Source organism: Perca fluviatilis, chromosome 17 (genome assembly GCF_010015445.1).
Source record: "Perca fluviatilis chromosome 17, GENO_Pfluv_1.0, whole genome shotgun sequence".
Classification (NCBI taxonomy): domain Eukaryota; kingdom Metazoa; phylum Chordata; class Actinopteri; order Perciformes; family Percidae; genus Perca; species Perca fluviatilis.
The window spans coordinates 31,716,235-31,733,365 of NC_053128.1; the positions used below are offsets into that span (position 1 = coordinate 31,716,235).

General features: G+C 41.1%; 1 protein-coding gene across 4 annotated transcripts in view; it reads right to left on the bottom strand.

Moving 5' to 3' along the window:
- Positions 1-1,680: 1,680 nt before the first annotated feature.
- xrcc4 (X-ray repair complementing defective repair in Chinese hamster cells 4) overlaps positions 1,681-17,131 on the bottom strand; it is a 53,340-nt gene continuing 37,889 nt past the window's right edge. Inside the window, exons 8-9 of one of the 4 annotated variants that reach the window (XM_039779234.1) lie at positions 3,806-3,967; positions 1,681-2,556 (exon numbers count right to left, since the gene is read on the bottom strand). In XM_039779234.1, coding sequence (XP_039635168.1) covers positions 3,844-3,967 — 124 coding nt within the window. In that variant the 3' untranslated portion in view covers positions 1,681-2,556; positions 3,806-3,843. Of the gene's footprint in view, positions 3,968-17,131 lie in introns of all 4 variants that reach the window. The other 3 variants (XM_039779236.1, XM_039779235.1, XM_039779233.1) reach the window with 3 other exon arrangements.

Below are 17,131 nucleotides of genomic sequence, written 5' to 3' on the forward strand. Positions count from 1 at the left end.
GGCTAACGCTAACTCTGGATGGTGCGGCGGGTGAGATGAGCCCTCATGTTCGTGGTATTCCCTGAGTATTTTATTTGCATACGACAATCCTTGCAAATCCCATGTCTCATATCCATCTCAGTTGTCCCCTCCTTGTTAAAAAACCCGAAAAAAGTCCAAACACTTGATTTAAACGCCGATGGTGCATTTCTAATTTCTTTCTCTGACGCTGCCATGTTTATTTTATCTACATCCTCCTGCACGCTGACAGTCACCCCGCTGACCTCACCAGAAAACAAACAGCGCCATCTGGTGGACTGAATAAGCAATTGATTTTATTATTCTACTACCAAAAAGTTAAATTCTCATGTGCAATTTAAATAATAAAAGATCGATACTTGGCGTCTGTGTATCGATACAGTATTGCCACGGGAAATATCGCGATACTATGCTGTATCGATTTTTTCCCCCACCCCTACTACCTATAGGCATGTCTCTACAGTCTTATTAGGAGTTAAACATAGTGCTGTATACTGCTACCTATAGGCATGTCTCTACAGTCTTATTAGGAGTTAAACATAGCGCTGTATACTGCTACCTATAGGCATGTCACTACAGTCTTATTAGGAGTTAAACATAGCGCTGTATACTGCTACCTATAGGCATGTCACTACAGTCTTATTAGGAGTTAAACATAGCTGGCTTTACTGCTACCTATAGGCATGTCACTACAGTCTTATTAGGAGTTAAACATAGCGCTGTATACTGCTACCTATAGGCATGTCTCTACAGTCTTATTAGGAGTTAAACATAGCGCTGTATACTGCTACCTATAGGCATGTCTCTACAGTCTTATTAGGAGTTAAACAGAGCTGTATACTGCTACCTATAGGCATGTCTCTACAGTCTTATTAGGAGTTAAACATAGCGCTGTATACTGCTACCTATAGGCATGTCTCTACAGTCTTATTAGGAGTTAAACATAGCGCTGTATACTGCTACCTATAGGCATGTCTCTACAGTCTTATTAGGAGTTAAATACCGCCTGATTAGTTATTTTGTAGCTTGTGCAGCTGAAATTGGCTAGAGACGCTCGGTTGCTATATGACAGTAATGGCTTTAAGCCGAGTCTTGAGCAGAAAGCAGAGCAGTAGCCTAACGTTAACGTTAATCAAAACGTAATTTTCATGTATCAAACTGTGAAATATATGTGTGTAATATGTCAATAACTGGGTGAATAGAATCCTAAATGTTCCTAAAAATTTTACAAAAATCCATCTTTTCTCCCGACTCGTAGTATTCGTGTGACAAAAAGAATGCAACAACCCCGCAGGTTATTCGTTTTTCGACACGGATGTGACGTCACGCTCGAGCTACTAGTCACGATTACAAGACAAAAAGAACGCACCATTAACATATTATAATTTGCGAGACTTTGCGTAACTCCTGGCCATAGTGGTATCCCTTCAGTTGAACGTAGCGGCCAAACAGTGGAATTGTGATGCCCTCTGACCCAAAAGTGAGGGACAAAGCCTCACGCACCGCATGTCAGGCGTTATCCTGGAAATGTACTTCCGCTGATCCAGACTAAACTCGCCTTAACTAGTAAATAGATTTTGATATGTACAATTATTGGTGTTCCCCTTCAGAGATGATTCTAAAAAACCCACAAACAACCTTTGAATTTCATGACAAAAAAAATAACACGTTCACACTGTTTATTGGTACAAATGTTAAAATGACAAGTTTGTAAAATCATAGTAATCACAATTAATTACCAGTTCATGAAGCACATTTAAAAAAAAAAAAAAGGTAAAAGTCCTTCCCAGTTTTTAAAATACAACATGATGCTGCAGAACTACAGACAGGTGACAAGTTTAAGAAAAAGAAAACCTGATTAAATGTGTGGAGAAACACACCAAGTGTCCCTTTCTTCTTTTCCTAAACCCAACCCGGCCGCTGTATAGGGCGCTCAAAATGCGTACAGATAACACGGCACTTGGCTTTAGGAAGTCATGATGGAAGTCATGATGTCATGTTGAAAATTCTGCTATTTCGGCAGCCATTTCATTTAGTTTGCAGCTGACTTTACCTGCTGACTTGTCTATCGGCTGTTGATACAGGTGACGTCTCTTACGTTGTAAAACCAGCCTCTGGAGAGTCGAACAGATGAGTCGCAGCTGAAACTTTTCCCTGGGACGCTCTAAAGCGGTATTGTCTCGTATCTCGTATCTCAGGTCCGAACTGGGCTTTAGATTTATCTTGTTACCCTGTAGAGTTGGGAACTGCTTTCCTCTGACAGCAACCCATAAGCAGAACCGCTCATGAACTTCATTCACCTGTTCTACAAAGGTTTTGTCTCATTGCAAATCTTCAGTCTGAACTGGGCTTTAGGATCTTTAGGTGGTTGCTGCAATCCTTTACGAGATTCTAGGATTAATTTAGATGGTTATAGCAATAAAATACTGTATGTTCTTGTAGGGGTTCTTTAGATGGTCCTAGTATTCCTTTAGGCTCTTAGGTTGGTTCTAGCAATCCATTAGATCAGAGATCTTCAACAGGGGGTCCTCAGAGTTGCTGCAGGGGGGCCACCAAATCATTGTTATATGAAAATATACATTAACATGAATCCAACATATTTGCAAAGCTAAATCTTTTTATTAATTTACACAACATTCATGATAGGCTTACTGGCCTGTAGATAAAGGTAGCCATCCTCAGATAGTTAAGCTCAATGATTCACTGTTCAACCTTTTAACATTAAAACATGATGTATGAATATATGACTATTTCGGCAATTATGTTAATTGCTTAGTATTGTATGCACCATAAAAAGGCATATAAACTCTAGGCCACCCTACACGTTATTGTAGGTCCAGTTTAATATGCAACTCAATGTTATACATTATATTTAGTAAAGGGTCCCTGCTCCGTCTCTTTTTCAGCTGAGGGGTCCTTGGCCTAAAACGTTGAAGACCCCTGCATTAGATTGTTCAATAGTCCCTTAGGAGGTACAAGGGCTCATTTATGTAGTTTTGAGCAACCATTAAAATGTTAAAAAGGTTTATTTGGTTCATTCTAGTGATCTTTTAGGATCTTTAAATGGTTCCAGAGATCATTTTGAATGGTGTCAATGGATCTCTAGGTGGTTCTAGCTATCATTAATTGTTTTAAAGTTCATTTGGGTGGATCCTGCTATCCTTTAGGGTGTTTTAAAGTTCATTTAGGTGGTTTTAGCGATCCTCTAGGGTGTATTAAAATTCATTTAGGTGGTTCTAGCTATCCTGTAGGATGTTTAAAAGTTAATTTAGGTGGACCTAGTCATCCTTTAGTGTGTTTTAAAGTTCATTTAGGTGGTTCTACCTATCGTTCAGGGTGTTTTAAAGTTCATTTAGGTGGTTCTACCTATCGTTCAGGGTGTTTTAAACTTCATTTAGGTGGAGCTACCAATAGTTGAGGGTGTTTTAAAGTTAATTTAGTTGGTTCTAGCTATCCTCTAGTGTGTTTTAAAGTTATTTAGATACTTTAGGATCCTTAGGTTGTTCTCGAGTTTAGGTATTCTTGAAGTGGTTGAACACCCATCAAAACACAAAATGAGGGAATATTTTTGGAAGAATGATTTTCCTTCAGTAAAGTTTCACTTTCTACAAAAAGAAAGTGAAACTGTTGTGGAGGCTGGAGCAACATCCCATTGAGACACTGTGTTTTTTTCCCCTCCATTTGTCACCCATCTGTACGTTGTTACAGTAACAATTAAATTAACAATTCCACTGCAATCCATGACCATTATATATAATCTGTATAAAAATATGAAACATTTACCAACCAATAAACACACTCTCTCTCTCTCTCTGTACAGTCCAGTCAAAAGTCGTCAAACAGATCCTCAACGTTGGCATTTTGTGCCACAGCATCTGTAGAGCGCTGCGGGGGAATCTGCTGCTTACTGGATCCTCCTTGGGGGTTGGTCCTGTGACTGACACACACACACACACACACACACACACACACACACACACACACACACACACACACACACACACACACACACACACACACACACACACACACACACACACACACACACACACACACACACAGGGTCAGTGGGCTAATGAGGCTGGTTTACAGGAGAGTTTGAAAAGTTTTCCTGTTGAGACGGGAAGTGTATCATGTGGCCCATAACAAGACAAGAAACACATGGGCAATTTTTATACCCGTGTGTGTGTGTGTGTGTGTGTGTGTGTGTGTGTGTGTGCCCAGCAGCTCCCCCACCTTAAGTGGTCTACATCAAATGCTGGACTTGACGACTACCTGTGCGTGTTTTACCACGTAGGGGCTTATGCTCTCCTCCAGTCTTCAGCTCGATAGAAGCTCATATATTCTTTCTGCCTTCACTTGATGTTTAGAAGTCAGGAAACAAAATGTCAGACGTACATTAAAGGAAGGATCAAGGATGGGTCAACAGGGGGCTGCTGCTGCTGCTGCTGCTTTGAAGGCTTTGAATTGAAAGAGAATTGAAAAGAAATAGTTTGACATTTTGGCAATTACGCTTATTCGCTTTCTTGTCCAGAGTTTGACGAGATGATTGATTCTTAGCAATTCACAATATCAAAGGTCAAACTGCAGGATGCATGTATGTGAACATGCACGAGGAATGATGTGTGTGTGTTTTTTTCCGGGTTGGTAGGTTTTTTTCGGTTGTTGTTTTGCCTGTCAGCAGGTTTACGGTAAAACAACTGGCCCGATTTTCATGAAACTTGGTGGAAGGGTGTATCATAGGCCGCGGAAGAAAGCTTCAAATTTTGGAGCAGATCCGAATAACGGGGCGGATTATTTTTAAATTTTGTTAACATAGCGCAATATGGCATTTGGCCTTGGCGGAGGTCTGTGCTCTCCGAGTGCCCGTTCAGTTATAAGTACTAAAATCATCACTTATTATAAAACTTCCCTCTCCAAACAGGAGTATGAAAAACCTGACAAGCCCTCCAAACCATATCGGTGATTTGTTCCCCCCCTCTAATACGACACACAGGAGAGTTTTCAGTCCTCATATCTAAACCAGAGAAGGTAACAGTCACAGTTTTAAACACGTTGTTAAATGTTGTGAAACGGTCCCAGTTTGGTTAGATTTAGGCACCAAAACTACTGAGTTAAGTTGATAAAAGATGGAAGTTTGGGTTCAAATCAGACGTTACTTCACTTCCTGAAGGTTACTACGTGACGCAGAATGTGACGTAGCTCCGTTTGTTCCCTAAAGTTCCCTAAAAAAACAGTTTCCTTTTATTTAAAAACGGGACATGAACCCGGGTGAAGGTCCTAATTGCTGCTTGAAAAACCATTGGGAGCGTTTTTTGGGAAAGGACAGTCTCAATAAACCAATCAGCTTGCTTAAACCAGCCGGCCTCCATGAGGGGAGGTGCGCCGACGTTGTAGACACTTGGGTCAGGAAGTGCAGAGAAAGAAGCGGATATGGAATGACCAAAAAAATTAAGATTGCATAAGGTCAATAAAACATAACGTGTCTGGAGACAGCTAAGTGCCTCTGCCCTGTTTTAAACCATCCGACATGGAGCACCTCTCACTGACTGACGAAGCTAAATCCCAGGTGACCTAAGGACAATCAACACCCCAGAGAAGCATCTCGAGCTTTACGTCACAAGTTGCTTTAGGAAGAACGTTCAGGAAACGAGAACACAAGATTGCCGACTCGCTCCGTAATGATGATTAGTTGAACTGGAACGAGAAGAAAAGGCCGGTGTGAGAAAGCAGAAGAGAGGGGAGAGAGGCCCTGAGCTTGTTTAAATCATTACCAACTGTACGACAAACACTGCTCTGCTGCTGGAACCAGTTAAGAGGAAACAAGAGACATGTTCAGTGGAGAGGAGGAACTGTTCTGCGCTGCCACGGAGGACCACCGGAGCCTTGAACACATGGCGCAGAGGGGGAGGGGGAGGGGGTGACGAGAGCGGTTTCGACCCCGAGAGGTGAGGTTAAGCTCATGCGTTGGGCACTCAGGAGCCCCCACACAGAGCTGGTCTGATGAAATACCAACGCTGCAGCATGTACAACAAATGATGTGCCATTTTTTAAGAAACTAAACAGAGGTTTGGCTTGGAACAAGCTGCAGCAGAAGGGTTTGTTTTATCCAAATAAACCCCAAAGTTGTCACTTAAAATGGATGGAGCACCAGATTACAAAAACCTGTTTTCCTTTTAGTGGTATGTCCATGCATACTGTGTTGGCATTAGTTTGTAGATATCTGTCTCTGAGATTTCTACTCTTCCACAGAACAATGGAGATTAATAGAATTTAGTTTAATTGAATATCAACAGCGACTCTTACGTCTTCTGATTGTTTCATTAGTATATCGAGAAATATAAAATACATAGTCTCGCTTTGCCAGACCTTCCTCCACAGCGCTGCGGAGGCAGGTCTGGCTATTCCACACAGCATTCCTGGATGGGAGAAAAACGTGCTCTGGTTTATTGGCATTTCTTTAAACCAATCACAGTCGTCTTGGGTGTTGCTAAGCGCCGGACGGAGCCTCTGCTAAATAGTCTCGGGAAGGAACTTGTTTTGGTGGAACATGTGTACGTTCAAAAGTAGTTTTAGTCGTGCAACAGAAAACTCAGATTGGACAGATAGTCTAGCTAGCTGTCTGGATTTACCCTGCAGAGATCTGAGGAGCAGTTAACCACAGTCCTCACAAATCCACTGCCAACACAAAGGAAGCCCAAGGTAACTGATATCCGGCCTAAATGAATGAGATATTTCCAGACGAATTTCAATGAAGTGATAACCCCGGTTTTTTGTTGCATTTAAATATAAATGTGGATAATGTCAGTGATAGTAAGAAACTTGCTACAGCTGCATTGCAAGTTATAAATCAGAGAAAATTTTTCATTTCTCCGATTCACGGCTTTGTTCAAACGCTCCTCTTCACTAGTCACTAGTCTCTAGCTTGCTCCACCACACACCATGTTCGCGGGCGCTCGTTGAGCCTCCGTCTTAAACTCTGCCACTTCCGCCAGCTGACAGTTTGTAACATAGAAATAGCGACACAATCAGCTGGTTTGAGTCGAGCTGAGACGGGCCGGTTCAGACCGCTGCAACTCTTCCTGCAATGTTCTAAAACGGTTTTGTCATGTCACCAATCTTTGGTCTGAACTGGGCTTTAGATGTATCTTGTAACCCTGTAGCGTTGGGAACAGCAGCTTTAATGGGTTCTTTCCTCTGACAGCAACCCATAAGCAGAAACATACACAAACTCCAGTCACATGTTCTACAAATGTTACAGATTTTACAGCCGAGTTGGATCATGTTGGGAGGGACACAGCTCTCCGTTTTAAACACATTAGAGGCTCGAGCAGTCTCAGGTCTTGTTGTGATTATCTGTGATGGCTAGGAGCGATGTATGATAGTTTACAGAACTGGTCTGTGTGTGTGTGTGTGTGTGTGTGTGTGTGTGTGTGTGTGTGTGTGTGTGTGTGTGTGTGTGTGTGTGTGTGTGTGTGTGTGTGTGTGTGTGTGTGTGTGTGTGTGTGTGTGTGTGTGTGTGTGTGTGTGGAGAGAGAGAGAGAGAGAGAGAGAGAGAGAGAGAGAGAGAGAGAGAGAGAGAGAGAGAGAGAGAGAGAGAGAGAGAGAGAGAGAGAGAGAGAGAGAGAGAGAGAGAGAGTTTCAATGCAAGTTTCTTTTCATGGGAAAACTGTTCTTTGAGTACACAAACCATTACATCTCAAGGACATGTTAACTGGAACTACAATGAGTCAAACATTAGACTTTTGAGCATCAACAACCGGATATTTAAGAAATCAAAACTCATTTTCTAACAAAGTGTCCAAGAGGAACTTAAAGAGACTGGTTTTGTTAAAGGAACAGTTTAACCTATTACATTTCTTTCCAAGAGTGAGATGAGAAGAGGGATTTTAGTCGTGTCTGTGCGTTAAGTAGGGAGCTGGAGTCAAGACGTGGTTAGCATAGCTTAGCATATAGAATGAAAGCAGAAGGATACAGCTAGCCTGATTCTGTCCAAAGCTTAGTAGACCCCTACCAGCAACTCTAAAGATTACTGATTAACACTTGTTTGTTTAATCTGTACACAAAGAAATGTAAAAACTACAGTTCGTGGTTTTAGGGGGAGTTAACTGGAATTATTCCTTTAACTCACTTTTCTTTAACGGACACAAGATCTCCTCCCTAGAGGATATTCACGCTCTTTTACAGCAGCAGTCAACGTGCTGCTGACAGTAATAAATATGTGGAATACATACAGATTACAGTGCTTTACTTTTCATAGCTTTATGTACGAATGGTTCAGCCTGGCAGAAAGACTTGGACTTGGAGAGCAGTTGAGTAGTGATGGAAATGGAATAAAAAAAACAACAGGGTGGGTGTCGGACTGCCAGCAGCCCTGAACCCCCCCCCCCCCCCACGTTAACAGCTACCTCTGCAGACAAAGGCCTCTCTTCTGCGCCCGCTGGCTGCCAGCTCAGAGGGAGGCAGCTTCTGCAGCCAACCACAGCTGCTCAACAGCTCACTGCTGCTTCTTGTTGGAGCAGTCAGAGCTAAGAGGTAATGGGCACCAATACCGACTCCTGCCAGCAGCTGGGGATGGATGGCACCACTTACGGCCATCTGCATGTGGCACAGTTTACAGTCGCTGGCTCTCGGAGGAGCTTGGACACGGTTTATCCGCCCTCTATTACAAACAACGTCAGATTGAGACAAGTCTTTGGAATGTTTTCTAACTGGCCACATCCAAAAAGAAAACTGGCAAATGGGAGATAGTGGAGTAAAAGCGCCGGCATTGTGAGTTTCTTTTGGGTGTGCAGCAACAGCGCTTCAGAGCCGAGTGACGGTCTGACTTTAAGAGTAGATACAGAGACTAAAGACCCAACAGAGAGAGAAAAGAAGAGCGTTGTTTCTTTGAGACAAGTTGACTGACTTGGCTGTCCAGTTCGTGTCCTCAGACCTCCCATAGAAACCCCCCTGCTGCATCGTGTTCAGACCTGAGAATAATGGCTTTCACCAATATCCAAGATAATCAAAGGGTTGGTTCATTTTCTCACTTTACTCTGCTGGTATCTAGGTTTTTAAGATATCTATCTGGGAGATGTCTTCAGCCTGGATACACCAGCAACACCTTTAATTTTATTTAGGCGGAGCTTTAGGCAGGATTAAGAATGGGGACATTATTTTCCTACAAGGCAATCTAAGGGCGCTTTCACACCTATAGTTCGGTAGACTGTTAACTGCGATTTGGGGTGAAGTTGCAGCATTTTTCATTTTGGTTTGCCTTGCGTTGGCACTGCACTTTGTCAAAGACCAAACATTGTAAACAAATGTCACACGGTGGAAACAGTCGCTGGTCTGTTGGACAGAATATCGGAGTGAAACTCGCCGACACTTCTGGTCTCAGAAATAACGGAGCAACGCCACATTTTTAAACATCTTGTCGTTTTCTGTTTGTTGCATTAGCGTTTCTAATATTTAAGGACAAGGAGAAAATGTTGAGCAGCTGACAGACAACGAGTAAAAGAGATGTCACACAGACGACCAGCAATGTGTGCTCAGAAAAGCTTATGGATTTGAAAGTTAACATCTCTTAAAATCATATACAAGTACGTAAATTGTGTGCAAGGTTGAAGCTGCAGGCTAGTAAATGCTCTGTTTTTGGATCACTCTATTTATAATATTAAAATAAAAAATTATCAAAGATACTTCACCATTATATTCCTAAAATATAAGTATTTTAAACTAAGTAAAGCGCTGTAACGTGAACAGTCTATAGTGCGATAGAACGTTTGAATCCGAGTGGCCACAGAGCTCCGTCGTATCAGCAGCAGTTGGTAGATGGGATTAGGTGCCAATAGGTGACTGCGAGCCGGCTACAGGGACCGTCAAATGACGGCCCTTTCAGCCTAGAATAGAGAATAGCCTTTATTGTCATTGCACTGTGAAGGTACAACGAAATTACATTACAGTCGAGTTTAGCCAACAAAAATTGAGCATCATGCGGCGACGACAGTTAAGTTTAGACACCAAAACGACAAGTTAATAAAAAAAATAAAAATAAATAAAAAGAGTGTGGACTGGGTTAAAACACTCCAGAGGAGTTTTCTTTACTTTTCGTAGCTATACGTTAGCCTGGAAATCCAGACCCAAATCCGAAAGATTAAGGGTCTGGCAATGACAATTGAATATGGCCCAACTCGAGGGGGCGGCACCAAGCATGCATTTGAAAATCTCACTGCACGCAATTGGATAACACTACGGCCAATCACAACAATATACAGGGTGACGTATCCAGAGCCCCATACGCTTAGCTACCAGCGGATTCAACTGGTAGATTAAACTCTTAGCTACCAGAGGAGTTAACTGGTAGATTAAACTCTTAGCTACCAGAGGAGTTAACTGGTAGATTAAACTCTTAGCTACCAGCGGATTTAACTGGTAGATTAAACTCTTAGCTACCAGAGGAGCTAACTGGTAGATTAAACTCTTAGCTACCAGCAGATTCAACTGGTAGATTAAACTCTTAGCTACCAGCGGATTTAACTGGTAGATTAAACTCTTAGCTACCAGAGGAGCTAACTGGTAGATTAAACTCTTAGCTACCAGCAGAGTTAACTGGTAGATTAAACTCTCAGCTACCAGAGGAGTTAACTGGTAGATTAAACTCTCAGCTACCAGCGGATTTAACTGGTAGATTAAACTCTTAGCTACCAGATGAACTAACTGGTAGATTAAACTCTTAGCTACCAGCGGAGCTCACTGGTAGATTAAACTCTTAGCTACCAGAGGAGCTAACTGGTAGATTAAACTCTTAGCTACCAGAGGAGCTAACTGGTAGATTAAACTCTTAACTACCAGCGGAGCTAACTGGTAGATTAAACTCTTAGCTACAAGAGGAGCTAACTGGTAGATTAAACTCTTAGCTACCAGAGGAGCTAACTGGTAGATTAAACTCTTGCCATATCTGGCAAAACAGCAAAAACATCCTTCTTGCAAAGGAACGATTGGAGCGCCGTCTTCTGTTCCTCTTTTAGATAAAAAGCCAAGTCTAACTCGTTCACTGTAGCAGTCAAAGCCGTTTCAAACAACTGATGTTCATCCGTAGCCATCTTGCAATGTTTACCAATACAAAATACTAAACTAACTTCGACGTCGCAGCGCTGTCGTCATCTGTTTAGTTTGCCTCTGGCCCGCCTATATCAGATACCCCGATGTGATTGGTGCAGCTCGGCTACCAGGGCATAGTTAATGAGCATCATTACTGAATGCCAGAGTGACTCGCGGAGCAAATTCAAATTGTGCTCTCACGAGAACTCTGGATTTCCAGGGTAGCCATATGTACGAATGGGTCATGAAAACAGATAAAGAACCTTGAAAATTGGTATAACACTGGGGAGAATTTTGATGAACCAAATCTTTAACATTCTTCTGAGTAATAGGCCTATGGTTGATACAAATGCAAAGATGATGACATGGACATATGACAACATGATGCAGCCTCCTGATGTTTTCCACACACTCATTAGCGGGGGCTTTGTCTCCACATAAAGTCCCGAGTGGAAAAGCTCCACCAGCGTGCTCGCCCCCAGCTGCTCCGCCTAAAGCCAAGGCCGCATGTGTTTGTGTGCTTAAAGAGATAAAACCGTTAGAGAAGACCAGCAGCAGAAATCATAAACCTGCAGGACAACGCTGCTCTTTTAGCACCAATAAATACTCCCGAGAGCTGAATTTGATTTTCCCCTCTCAGGAGGAATGTTGTAAATGTGATAACGCCCTAAAGGTGAACAGCTGGGAGTTTTCTACGGACAAACCAGCTCGGACACTGGAACAAAGTCACACTGCTGGTCTTCTCCATTTTACATGTTCACATACTTGGCGTCTTTTTTTTTAAACTGCCAGCTTCAGATCTTAACGTCAGTCCAGTTTTCCATGACATTAGAATAGAATAGATCTTTATTGTCGTTGTTTTCAACAACAAAAACACAGTTTAGCAGCTCTCAATTTGACAGTTAAATCACAGACAAACAGAAATATAAAATTTAAAATAGGGCTGTGCAATTAATCGAAATTGAATCGTGATTATGATTTCGGCTCCCAATGATCACAAAAACAGAATAATCGAGAAAAACAATAATTTAGCTCATTACGTTTTGCAAGTAAACTATTATTTTCTCTTGTGTTCTGAATAAAAAAAATAAAGTTTAAATAGGAAAAGTATTACGGCAAATTTCACAGTTGTATGTTGTTGTTTTTTTTCTGGTGATTTATGTAACTTTTTCCACTATTTTTTAAGTTAAATAATTGCAACATCTTTCCAGAAGTCAACAAATCATGTTAAATGATGGTGATTTCAATATTGCCCGAAATAATCGTGATTATATGTTTTTCCATAATTTAAATAGTAAAACATTATTACTAGGGATCGACCGATACTGGTTTTTCAAGACCGATACCAATTATTAGTAGTTAATGAAACCAAAAATCGATGTTTGGAACAGACACCTTTGTAATCACTTCACAAATTGTTGAGTCTTTAAATTTCTGTTAATTTTGTGTTATGGTTGTCTAAGCTACTGGATGCCTAAAATTTCCCTCGGGATAAATAAAGTATCTATCTATCTATCTATCTATCTATCTATCTATCTATCTATCTATCTATCTATCTATCTGCATTTACAGTGAAAATGAAAATATAATAATAAAAAGATTTTGGATTTGTTACAAACTTCAACACAAAGCTTTGTTTATATTCTTTAAGCAATTATTTAATAAATGAGAAACTTTCAACATAATCCCCAGTAAGAGAGAGCCAGATAGTGTTTTGGGCGGGACATTAAGTCAGACTCAGTGGTGAGCGAAACCGAAGCAAAAGTAGAACACTTTCTAATTCATTCACTTTTATCGGTTATCAGGCTAATAAAACACGTTACAGATAATCTGCAAATTATAAAGGCCGATAATCTGTCTGTCTATCCCTAATTATTCTTAATTATATTGTTAATAGAAATATATAATACATGCTACAAGGGCGCTTGGAGAGCGCAGACCTCAGTCAGGTGTTTTAAGCCCCCAACACTGTTAATGCAGTGTGAATTTTCCCAGTCATGAACTATTTTTTCTGCTTATTCCGACACCACATGAATGCAAAACAAAACGCCATATCTCGCAATGTTACCGAAAGTGGGAAATAATTCATGCATCTGCACGGTGGTTTAGATACGCTCCAAAATGTGTTGGTTCTACACAATTCCACCAAGTTTCATGAAAATCAGGCCGACAGACAGACCGACATAACCCCTCCTAGGCCAAGGTAATAATACAGTTTTAAAGTTATGTTTATGAAACTGCCTTCAAACCAGCAAAGCCAAAATCAGCTAGTTTAGTAACTGTCTTGCAAATCTAGTTTTTGGGGCCATTTCTTGTTTAATATCCCATTAATTTAGTCAATAATCTGTTTTATTCTTCTTTCAAAGATTGTTATCAGAGACACATTACTGACGTGCAAGATGCTGCGTATTATCGCAACCGTTTTAAACAGTTAAACCAACTTCTGAAGAACAATTAAGTTTGAGTGGTGGACAAAAGGATTTTAACTTTTTAAGACTTTTAATCAAAATAAGAACTAGTTTATTCGTCCATTTGTCCGTGTTTCTCCTTATTGTTTTATTTCTGTTTACTGACGAAGAACTTCATACATCATACGTTTAGTTTTCAGAGATGACTTTTTATTCAGTTTCTCTTTTATGTTTTTGTGGGGGGGAAAAGGTTGTTAATTCATGTGTATGTGTTTGTGTGCATGCATGTATGTCTGTGTGTGTGTGCGTGTGTGCGCATGTGTGTGTGTGTGTGTGTGTATTATTGAAATAAGACATTTTTTTGAGGACATCTAAACTACCCACCAAATACGTGTCATCCACAAAGCTAGGGAAAAAACTGTATGTATATATTAGTTTATCTGTGTTTAATGTTTATATCATATTAATGGTTAATTTAATGGTTCAGACCAAAGATTCGTGACGAGACGTATGTTTGTGTGCGTGCGTGTGGTCTCAGCGAAACACACACTTTGCTGTCCCGCATTCCTTCATGTCACTGATTGTGTTGCAGTCAATCAGTGTGAACGAGCTTTCAGCTTTGTGTGTATTTCACGTGCAGCTCAACGGCAATTTTGGGGGCATCCTCCGACCGTCCTAATGTTTGGGTCCAAAGAGAGACGCCGAGGATTGGGGGCAATTAACTCAAGATAAAGAAGATCCCCGAACAGGAAACCTTTATGATGTTTAATTTCCCGTTCAAGGAGGGAGAGAGAGAGGATGGGGGCAGGGCCGGCCCGTGGCAGAGGCAGTAAAAGGTGAATGCTGGGGGCGCCGGCAGTCCAAATGAGTAAAGAGAGATAAGGGGGAAAAGATGTTAAAAAAACAAAAGACAACAAATGAAGAAAAAAAGGAATAAAAAGGTAGAAAACAGCAGCATAAAAATTAAGAAAAGATGGCAAAAAAGTGGCAAAAAAAAGACAAATGTAAAAAAAGAAAGACAAAATGTTGATTAAAAACAACAAATGAGTAAAGAAAAGTTAAAGATAAGGTTAAAAAAAATGACAAAATGTCAAAAAAAGTAAATGTAAAAAAAAAAAGAAGAGAGACAACAAATGAAGAAAAAAGGAACAAAAAGGTAGAAAAAAGCGGCATAAAAATTAAGAAAAGATGCCAAAAAAGTGGCAAAAAAAGACAAAACGTAAAAAAGAAAGACAAAATGTTGATAAAAATGACAAATGAGTAAAGAAAAGTTAAAGATAAGGTTAAAAAAAGACGACAAAAACGTCGGAAAAAGTGACAAACGCATGAAGAAACAGCAAGGGCTCCTAAATGGTTAGGGCCGGCTCTGGACGGGGGGAGGACGTAAAGCCAAAGGAAAAATATCATAAACATGATCATCTCTCCGTCTTTCGTGTTTCTGTTCGACAGTAAAGAAGGGAGGTGTATTTTCACTCACACTCGCAACAACAAAAGTACATTTTAAAATAGATTAAATGTGCGTTTGTGTCTTGTTGTGTAATTGGAGTTGGAGCGGTCACACCCGGCTAAATGAACAAATCTGAGGGCAAAATTACGAGCAGTTTACGAGCTGCAGAGCCAGTAAAGCGCTCTGAGACGGGCTTTAAATCAAACCACAAAGCAGGAGCAGTAACTGTGTTTGAAACCGCTCCCTATCACGGGAATAGTTCCATATATATTGTGTGTTTTCTACTCATTTTGTAGTGGTGTTTGAGTTCTCCGCTGTTAATTTCATTCACTATATAGTCCTCTATGAAATACCCACAATGCACAGCTAATTTGAGTGTACATACCATGTACCCTACATTTTATTCCCGTATCCCACAATGCAACGCAGTCGTGTTTTCCCCGAGGGAGAAGAAGAAGCAGAAGGACCCCCCCCCCCCCGAAACTGAAAAAAAAAAATGGAGTGGGCTCGTTTTGGGCAAAACTTAAGCCTAAAGGTTTAAAGCATTTTTAACGCTTTAAAAGGTCCCATGACATGATGGTCTTTGGATGCTTTCATATAGGCCTTAGTGGTCCCCTGATACTGTATCTGAAGTCTCTTTTATATAGACCTTAGTGGTCCCCTAATACTGTATCTGAAGTCTCTTTTATATAGACCTTAGTGGTCCCCTAATACTGTATCTGAAGTCTCTTTTATATAGCCCTTAGTGGTCCCCTGATACTGTATCTGAAGTCTCTTTTATATAGACCTTAGTGGTCCCCTAATACTGTATCTGAAGTCTCTTTTATATAGGCCTTAGTGGTCCCCTAATACTGTATCTGAAGTCTCTTTTATATAGACCTTAGTGGTCCCCTAATACTGTATCTGAAGTCTGTTTTATATAGGCCTTAGTGGTCCCCTAATACTGTATCTGAAGTCTCTTTTACATAGGCCTTAGTGGTCCCCTAATACTGTATCTGAAGTCTGTTTTATATAGGCCTTAGTGGTCCCCTAATACTGTATCTGAAGTCTCTTTTACATAGGCCTTAGTGGTCCCCTAATACTGTATCTGAAGTCTCTTTTATATAGGCCTTAGTGGTCCCCTAATACTGTATCTGAAGTCTCTTTTATATAGACCTTAGTGGTCCCCTAATACTGTATCTGAAGTCTCTTTTATATAGACCTTAGTGGTCCCCTAATACTGTATCTGAAGTCTCTTTTATATAGACCTTAGTGGTCCCCTAATACTGTATCTGAAGTCTCTTTTATATAGGCCTTAGTGGTCCCCTAATACTGTATCTGAAGTCTCTTTTATATAGACCTTAGTGGTCCCCTAATACTGTATCTGAAGTCTCTTTTATATAGGCCTTAGTGGTCCCCTAATACTGTATCTGAAGTCTCTTTTATATAGACCTTAGTGGTCCCCTAATACTGTATCTGAAGTCTCTTTTATATAGACCTTAGTGGTCCCCTAATACTGTATCTGAAGTCTCTTTTATATAGACCTTAGTGGTCCCCTAATACTGTATCTGAAGTCTCTTTTCCCGAAATTCAGCCTTGGTGCAGAATTACAGCCACTAGAGCCAGTCCCACAATGAGCTTTCCTTAGGATGTGCCATTTCTGTGTCTGTAGCTATTGAGGAGGAGAGGGGGGGGGGGGCAAGGTAGAGGGTGGGGGTGTGGTCTTGACCAACTGCCACTTTGCTCATTTGAAAGCCATGATGTCTCTCTCTCTCTCTCTCTACTACTTAGTCATTTGACCCAGCTAGTCTCGATCAAAAGAACTACATCTACACGATAAAGCCTGACATCACGCGCCAGATGTCAGGCTCTGCCCCTCCCCTCTCTCTCTCTCTCTCTCTCTCTCTCTCTCTCTCTCTCTCTCTCTCTCTCTCTCTCTCTCTCTCTCTCTCTCTCTCTCTCTCTCTCTCTCTCTCTCTCTCTCTCTCTCTCTCATGGGTGGGCCAAATTCTCTGGGTGGGCAAAGCAGAGAAAGGGGAGGTAACCTTGCTCCTTATGACCTCATAAGGAGAAGATTCCTGATTGGTCCATCTGAGCTTTCATTTTCTCAAAGGCAGAGCAGGATACCCAGGGCTCGGTTTACACCTATCACCATTTCTAGCCACTGGGGGACCATAGGCAGGCTGGGGGAACT